At 52.7% G+C, this 8,964-nt stretch overlaps 1 protein-coding gene across 2 annotated transcripts in view; it reads right to left on the bottom strand.

Moving 5' to 3' along the window:
- The window catches only part of Ntng2 (netrin G2), a 56,175-nt gene that overhangs the window by 25,845 nt on the left and 21,366 nt on the right, over window positions 1-8,964 (bottom strand). For both annotated transcript variants that reach the window (XM_055600847.1, XM_055600849.1), the window contains exon 4: window positions 5,941-6,584. In XM_055600847.1, the coding sequence (XP_055456822.1) occupies window positions 5,941-6,584 (644 nt within the window). The remainder of the gene's footprint in view (window positions 1-5,940; window positions 6,585-8,964) is intronic.

The following is an 8,964-nucleotide window of genomic DNA, read 5'->3' as shown; positions in this document are numbered from 1 at the left end:
TGTGTGTGTGTGTGTGTGTGTGTGTGTGTGTGTGTGTGTGTGTGTGTATAGAGAGAGAGAGAAGATTCTACTACTGAGTCCAGGTTGGCCTTAAACCCAGAATCCTTCCTCGTTTGTCTCCTGATGCTAGGGCTGTAGAGCTGTGTCATCACACACTGCTTTTTCCTTTTATAAGATGGAATAATATTCCACCACATGTGTAGACTACCTTGCATTTACCTGTCTCTCTCCTGAAAGACGTGTGGGCTGTTTTCATCATTGGCTATGGTGAGCCTGCTGATATGTAACCGGATATGTAGGCACCTGTTAGAACCTTTCTTTAGAGTTTTTTGGGTGGATCAGAACGGGAATCACTGGGTCACATGTTAATTCTCTATTCAGCATTTTAAGGATCCATCATACTATTCTCACCACAGCTGGGCCATTTCACATTCCTGTGAGGAAAGATTGTTCTGTGTCTTCACCAACACTTAGGAGTCTCTGTTTTCCCCATCATAGCCCTCTAATGGGTACATGCAGCATTTATTTTTCTTTACTTCCTCTTCCTCCTCTTTTTTTTTCTTCTTGAGATAAGGTTTCTCTACGTAGCCCTGGCTGTCCTGGAATTCACTATGTAGCTCACGCTATCCTGGAATTCACAGATACCTGCCTGCCTCTGCCTCCCAGGTACAGGGATGAAGGGCATGTGCTGCCACGCTCAGCCTTCCTCCTCTTTATTTGAGACAGTGCCTCACTCTGTAGACCAGGCCGGCCTCAAACTCACAGAGAGCCACTGCTCTGCCTCCTGGGTGCTGGGACTAAAGGCACGTGCCACCACACCCAGCTCTCATCCATTTCTCAATCTCTAGGCCTCAGTTTACCATTTATGTAATGAGGTCAAGGATCCCCCTGGGGCAGCCTCAATGAAGAAGCCCCAGGAAGGTGTCAGGAGGGCTGAGCCTTTGGGACTTGCTCTGTACGAAATGGTCACTATTGCTGAGGGACAGCTCCATCGTCAGCAGCCTCCCAGGATTCTCTTCTGACCCGTGTTTGCTTCGGGGAGTCAAGGGGGACTGAGGCATGGGTGAGTAGAAAGGCGCCTTCCCTCCCTGCTCCCTCACCCTGCCTGCTCTGGCAGAGGTTTTCTTCTCTCTGTCATTTCTATTCTTGTCCTGTGACTGCATCTCCAGTTACTGGCGATCAATAGGGACAGGAGGTTTATGAAAAAGACAAGGAAGCAAAAGAGGGGGCAGGGTCAAGGGAGGAGAAGTCCAGGGTGGGTGTGGCCCAGTGCCCGCAGTGAGAGCTGCCCACCAAGCTCAGTAAAGACCCTGGGACTAAGCAGGTCCCCTCTTTCTCAAAGGTTTTGGACCCCTCCAGGGCAAAAGAGGGTAGAACACAGCCAACACCTGCACTAAGCATGCTGAGCAGAGAGCCCATTCCTTTTCTGCCCCTGGCTTATAAAGACCCAGTATGGCAGGTTCCTTGGTTTCAGGCAGACAGGGTTTCCAAAGACTTTGGAAGGCGATGCTGGTTCTTAAAGAGCAAGAGGTTTCACACAGGTGTCTGCTGAGTGTCTTTCCCCATTCTGCTGCTGTGAAGCAAGGGGCTGGCTGGCTGGCTGCATTTCTCCACAGGCTACCCTCTTCCTTACTGCTTCTGTGATGACATTGTCTCCCGAAGCTTCCCAGGCCTGGGGACCATGACCTGGGCTGGGTGTGACCAGGACATCTTACCCAGCAGCCCTGTCCTTGCCCTTGCCTCCCTTCTCTCCTGCCACCTGAGTGAAGGAAGGGGACACACTATAAAGCCATCATTTCATCAACAGCCTATACCCTGGAGAGATTATTTCTCTGGCTCCATATTGCAGATGAGGAAACTGAGGCTCGGGCAGGTTTCCATTTGGCAGCTCATTTCCTAGAGTTCTCCCTCCCCAGCTCACTGGAAGGACTTTGCAAGTATAATGCTTTCTGGACCTCTCTGACAGCTGCTAGGCAGAAGCCAATTCATGATGGGTCTTATAAGACTCCCCTGGAAATTTAGGGTGAAGCTTGGGCTGCTGGGACAGGCTGTGTGTCCCTGCTCCACAGGAGCCTGGATGATCTCATTCCTCCTCCAATTCAGCTTTTGGCCCAGATTCCCTGCAGTTTAAAGCCAGCCTCTCCTGCCCAGACTCTGTACCTGAGCTCCCCCACATGCAGGAGAAAATAGCTCCCACCTCCTTCCAGCCTTCCAGGAATGGGCCCCTGGGAACGGGGCTGCAGGAAGGCAGAACCCCCAGGGTGCTGCTGGCTGGATTTCCCTCTTAGTTACCGGTGCAATTCTTCTGTTGCAGCCCTGCTCACTCTGTGTGCCCATTTGTATTAGCTCCTTATGCCCTGAGACCCCAGCAGGCGCCCCTGCCATCCTGACCCTGCCCTCCTGCCCATCTGGGCCCTCTTTGGAGTTGTCATTGCTGACGTGTGCAGAGCACGGAACCACCAATGGAACAAAGAACTCTCCACTTGGGAGAGGAGGTGAGGGCGTTGCCTTGTACGTACTCCTACAGGGATGAGGTCAGAGGTAGGATGGGAACCTAGCAGTCCAGGAGGCCAGAGCCTCACTACAGAAAGTTGTGTGAGGCTTGCTTGACCTCGGATGAGTCTGGACTAGGATCCTGGTTGGCTCCTGTCAGCTGAGATGACAGGAGCAGAGAGCAGCACTGACCCTGCAGGGGAGTTCCGGGGTCGGGGTGAGGGAGAGGGGGCGGTCAAGGCAGCTTGATCAGTGCTCCAACCTGGGCTTATGGGCTCTCACACCAACAGCTCCTTGGTGGGGCTTGTTTGCTGTTATTTTGTCAGCAGGTCACAGGAGGAGGCAGGTACCATGGAGTGAGGAAGCCCCAGAACCTGAGACCACTGGGAACTTCAGGGGCTTCCTCTGTTGGCTCCCAAACTTGCCTTGTGCCATCTAACTAGACCTAACTAATCAATAACCAAGCTGCTGCCTTCCTGCCAACCAGCCGCCTGAGGAGTACTTATTCTGTGAATTGCTTACCACACTTTTGCTACCACGACAGAGAATCCCTGTGCCCACAAAGGCTGGCTGCCAAAGGAGTGCTGGAACTGCCCTGCCACCTCACCACCCTGACACCCTGCCTTAGAGACAGTGGTTTCCAGTGGCCCCAGTCTTGTCACAGATGGAAAAGAGAAGACTAGAGAGGGGTGGGGCTTGAACCTCACATTACAAGAGAGATGGCTGTTATCCAGCTGGGGCTAAAGGTCACTCTGTCCTGATTGCCACGCTCACGGGAAGGAGCCCGCAGCCTGCTGAGGAGAGGAGGTTCCTTGTAGCAGTGGACACAGAAAAACAGGCCAGGGTCCTGAGGGCCTGGGGACCTGGCTGCTGCCTGGTCCCTACCTGGATGCTCAGCTCTAAAATGTGTGGGCCCATGGTTCCTACTACAGTGCTTTTGGAATGTTAATCGACAGCGTGACAACTTGTGGAATTGCCTGTGTGATAGGCCTCTGGGCATACCTGTGTGTGAACTATCTTTCTGTTTTGTTTTTTAAGACAAGGTCTCTCTGTTGGCACAGTGGCACACACCTCTAATTCCAATACTCAGGGAGGCAGAGGCAGGTGGATCTATGTGAGTTCAAGGCCAGTCAGGTCTACAAAGTGAGTCCAGGACAGCCAAGGCTACTCAGAGAAACCCTGTCTCAAAAAAACAAAACAATACAAAACAAAACCAAAAAACCAAAAACAACAACAAAAAACAACCCAAAAAACAAAACAACAATAACAACAATAAAACCAACCAAACAAAAAAAGACAAGATCTTTCTGTAGCCCTGGCTGTCCTGGAACTCCCTATATAGACCAGGCTGGCCGCCACCTTACAGAGACCCACCTGCCTTTGCCTCCTGAGTGCTAGGTGTTTGCCACCATGGCCACCTGTGGGAATTGTCTTGGTTTTGTCACTCGAGCTGGCTGACAAGCATGAGTGACAACCACTCCTTGCCTGGGTTCCTAGACTGTGTGAGTGGAGAAGGGTTGTTGAGGGGCAGCCTGTACTCATTGCTCTTGGCAAGGAGCCCCCAACCGGGGGTCATAAGATACAGCAGTGGTTCACAACCTGTGGGTCACGACCCCTTTAGGGGCCGAACAACCTTTCCACAGGGTCACCAAGACCAGCAGAAAAGACAGATATTTATTTACATCGTGATTCATAACAGCAGCAAGATCACAGTTATGAAGTAGCAAGGAAAATAATTTTGTGGTTGGGGGCCACCACAACAGGGGGAACTGTATTGAAGGATCGCAGCGTTAGAAGGCTGAGAGTCACTGACACACAGCCTTGACCTCTCCACCATGATGGGCTCTCCTTTGAGCCCAGATAAACTCTTTCTTCCTTAGGTTGCTTTTGTCAGAGTATTTTAAAATCTTTTCAGATTTATTTATTTTTACGTGTATAGATGCTTTGCCTCCACGTCCGTGGAGATCAGAAGAGGGCACCAGATCCCCTGGAACTGGAGTTATGGGTGGTTGTGAGTCACTGTGCTGGGAACCAAACCTGGGTCCTCTTGCAAGAGCCACACGTGTGCTTAACTGCTGAACCATCTCTCCAGCTCCTTCTTAGGACATTTATCACAGTAACAGGAAAAGAAATGAAGACAGTGGCCATGTTTCAGATGGCTTCCAGCACATTCCACATCTGAAATGAGCTGTTCCAAGTGGGAACAGGTACCCACAGCACACGCCGCAAGTGTCCTGCTGCCAGTTTTGAACTCCGAGGCCTGACTGGCTCACCTCTGTCTCCATCCCTGGATCCACACAGCATCAACACAAAGGAAATGCAGATGCAAGCTGCAGTAAAGAGCGCTGCCCCATCCCTTGGGGCCACACACTCCAGGTGAGGGGAGGCGGCTGGCTCTGGGCTCTCCCCACTCCACACCCCCACACCCTAAGGTGGCACGGGGTGCGGAGCAAAAAGGGGAAGAACAGTCCATGTGTGTAAATTTCTCAAAAAACCAAAACCAAAACCAAAAATAACAGCAATAAGAAAAACCACCAAAATCAGACACAAGGGCTGGCTAGTGGCTTTTCCCCCGTGTCGGGCAGCACACAGCCTGCTATGGAGAGACATAGAAAGGCCCCAGTGGGGCTCCAGGGGCTCGTTTTGTCCCTGTTATGCCTCAACACCCCCAGGCCCCACACTGCCCTGTCAGCCTGCTCCAGCCCTCTGGTGCCATTCCTTTAGCTAGTACTCATTTTATTCCATTTTTAAGAAGCGCGTGTTTCATGTTGGGCATGGCTGTGAGCCCTCTGCCAAGTCTGACTCATGTAAGCACCCCAAGGTCCAGAAGGGAGCATATTCAGCTTCCCCGTTCTACAGGTGGCTTGGGAATAAGGACCTCTCACAAAGCCCGCACACCATCTATTCATCAACAAACTCTCCAGACGCTGCAGAACCTTCTGCCCTTCCAGGCATCCAGCACCCACGCTCCCCCTGGCAAAACTTGGGTATCTTGACTGCACAGGCAGTCCCTTGATGTAGCACCAGGTGACATCGAAGGCAGGTGACTTTCTTGAAACGAGGTGGCATCTTGAGAACAAGGTAGTATCTAGGTATCAGGTTGACACAAACATTCCAGGAATCAAGTGACAATCCAGGTATCAGGAGACATCCAGGTGCCAGGTGGCATCCCAGGAATGAGGTGATCTCTAGGTACCCAGGTGACATCCAGGTGCCAGGTGGCATCCCAGATGTCAGATAACACCCCCAGGAAATAGGGAACATTCTTAGAGCCAGGTGACATCCAGATAAAAGGTGACATCTCTAGAACCAGGTGACATTTCGAATATCACATAATATTCCTCAAAACCAGGTATCCCTAGAAACAGGTGACTTCCAGGTACCAGGTGACAACACTCCAGGAAACAGCTCCATCCCACTTGACATCCCAGTGGCCCCGGGCCTTACCTGCCGATGACTTCTATGTTGGAGATGGCGTAGAAGTACTTGTAGAGGTTTTCTCGCTGCACGTAGGTGCCACCCAGTGCAGGGCGCAGCAGCCGCATGCGTAGGTCAGTGAATGTGAAGAACTCCTTGAGGCCCTTGGCGCTCTCCAGCCTCGTGTAGAGGTTGTCCATGTTGCGCAGGTCAGGGCCGGCAAAGATGGCGAAGCGGTCCCTTACCTCAAAGCGCACATGCTTCTCTTTCTTGGACCCTGCCCAGCGTGAGTACTCCTCCGTGCAGAGCACCCGGTGGGCACTGGAGGGTGACATGTCTCGGGCCCGGCGGGCGGACATGCCAAAGGCCTCCATGCAGTCCTCTGCATAGAACTGGTAGGGCTGCCAGGTGCGGCCATTGTCCAGGGACTTCTCGAGGACCATGACCGTGGGCCGGCCATACTCAAAAGTCATTACCACGTCGTCTGTCAGCTCCACGCTCTTGTTCCATGAGAGTGTAATGTTGGCCTCCAGTGGACTGGGGTAGCGACTCCACGTGACGCTTTGCCAGTAGGTGGCCAGTCCCTCATCTTCCCTGTCAAACATAAGCCGGGGTGGGTGGGCCAGGTCGGGGTTGGAGGCGTCACACTCATTACTGCACAGGTAGGGGTTCTCCTGCAAAGGAAGAGAGCCTATCAGGAAGTAGATGCCGGTCCCTGGGAAGGGCCTACGGTGTGCTTGTGCTGTACCTAGACATTGTTAGCCATCACCAAGCCCTGGATGCAGGGTGCATGATAATTAAGACAACAGGGGTGGGGTGGGCAGAAAGCTGGCTCTGAGGTATTCTGCACTTTCTGCTCTGCGTTCTGTAAACCCATAACTGCTCTAGATGGTAGGCCTATTAATTAACACACAACAAACCCTGCCGCTGTCAGCCTCGCCCTACTCCAGTCCACACAGCCACTTTGATGAATATTTCAGGTGTCTGTGCAGAGACAAAGTAGCTTGGATCTGAGTTAAAAAACCTCTCACTCTCTAATGAGCCATGGGGCCCCTGATGGGGGGTGGACACAATGCTACCCTCCTCTGCCACCCCACTGCAGTCAACCACTTTGATCCTCCACAGTACAGGGCTGGTGCCCAGGCTGCCTAGGGTTGCTCGGTGGGGACAGCTAGCCCAGGGGATCACTAAGGCGGGACCCACAAAGCTATTTGACTGCCCAAAATAGCTCTGTTCTTGGTGCCCTGTGATGCCCACCCCACCTGCCTCGCTCAGCTGATGGCTAGACCAGAAACCGTGGGGTACAAGAAATTTCTCACCAGTCCAGCAGCTTACTGAGTAGAGTGGGAAAAGGGGCCTAGGGAAGGTAAGACAAACCCAGGCCTTCTCAGGGGGAAATAGAGGTGCTTCTGAGAGGAAAGCAAGCCCTCTCCACACCCCTTCCCCTTCCTTCTCATCTTCCCTGTTCTCCCCTGCTCTCTCCCTTCTGTTTTCTTCCTTTCCACACCCCCTTCTTTCCTCCTCCAGGCTTCTATGCTTACAACCACAGTGACAAAGGAGGAGCTTCTTGCTACTGTCATGATGACTCTGAGCCACAGCTTGCCTGCGGAGCTCTTGTCCTGAATGGGAAGAGCCTGACTGACCTCAGAGGCTCCATGACAAGCAGAGGCCACGCCCAGGGACCAGGGGAAGGCTGCAGGCTGCTGCTGGCTGACCCTGAGGTCACCCCTACACCCTCTGCTACAGGTAGAATGAAGGACAAGCCGAGTCCAGGGCAGAGTGTGCGGCTTGTGCACTGGGAAGTGGAATGGCAGACACGCACTTAGAGTTTGTCCATGAACGAGGGAGCTGGTGCACAGCTCAGGCTGTGCAGTCAGGCTGGGCGCTCTCCCAACCCCTTTCTCCTACTGCCCTGTGCCTCATCTGGGCCTCAACTGTGTCCCCTCAAATTCATATGTTAATGCCTAACCCACAGTAACCTCAAAAGGCAGCTATCTCTATTCTGACACAGTCTTTAAGACAAAGAGTTGACGGAAGCCCTCCTGAAAAGGCCCCTATATGAGCAGAGCAAAGGGGCACTCACAGAAAGCCCAGGGCCATATGCTCACACACATGGAGGAAGGGTCATGAGACACAGATGGAGGTGACCACACGCATTATAAGGAGTGCGGTTGCAGGAGGAGGCACACCTGTGGCACCTTGATCTTGAACCCGTGAGACAGTAAATGTTTTTGCTGAAGATGTCAGCTCCTGGCAGGTTCAACCCAGTGAGCCAAGTGGAAGGCATGTTGCTGACCCTGGGTTTTCCAGGGTGTCCTCAGGGACATTCTTTGGGCCTCTTCTATAATTTTTTTTTTTTTTTACTCTACCTCAGTTACCTCCAAAAACCTGTCCTGTCCTCGGCCACCAGGTCCCCTGATAAATTTATTAATGTCCAGCCATCTTAGAGTGACTGTCAATATTCTTGTCACACACACATCCCCCAGCCCAGTTATTGTGAGTCACCATATTCCACCTTTTTCCTGGATCCCTTTCCAGACCCCTGCCTTACCTACCCCCAGCCTGCTACTGGTCCTTGGGCTAGAAGGTGGGGGACACAGCGTCCCTCAAAGCCATTGACTGCTCCTGACCTCTTATCACTCAGAAGATGGACACAAAGGCTCTGCCAGGGGCTGGGGACTCCAGTTTGATTAAGGATCCATGCTGCCCAGCCTGCAGGGCCTGCCAGCCCTCTGCCCCAGCCCCTGGGAAGCAGATGGTGAGACACTAATGAATCAGCCGGGGTATTTACCAGCCTCATGCTGGCGGCAGAGAGGGCTTTGCCAGCCACAAGCACAGCAAATAATCCCAAGCCAGTCCAGACCTCCCAGCTTCTTCTCTCTTCCTCCCACCTCACGATCTCAGATTCCTGTATCACCAAGGAGGCACAGGCGGTGTCCACACTGAGCCAACTCTTTCTGAATATACATTTGCTCGGGCCCTGGCTTGCTTTCCATGAAGAATTCTAGGGGCGTTCTAGCCGGCCCTGCCCCCACCCAAGTGGGACAGCGGAGG

Source organism: Psammomys obesus, unplaced genomic scaffold (genome assembly GCF_907164565.1).
Source record: "Psammomys obesus unplaced genomic scaffold, mPsaObe1.curated_primary_1811, whole genome shotgun sequence".
NCBI lineage: Eukaryota > Metazoa > Chordata > Mammalia > Rodentia > Muridae > Psammomys > Psammomys obesus.
The sequence above is the reverse complement of the archived record's forward strand: the minus strand, read 5'-3'. Positions and strand labels throughout refer to the sequence as shown.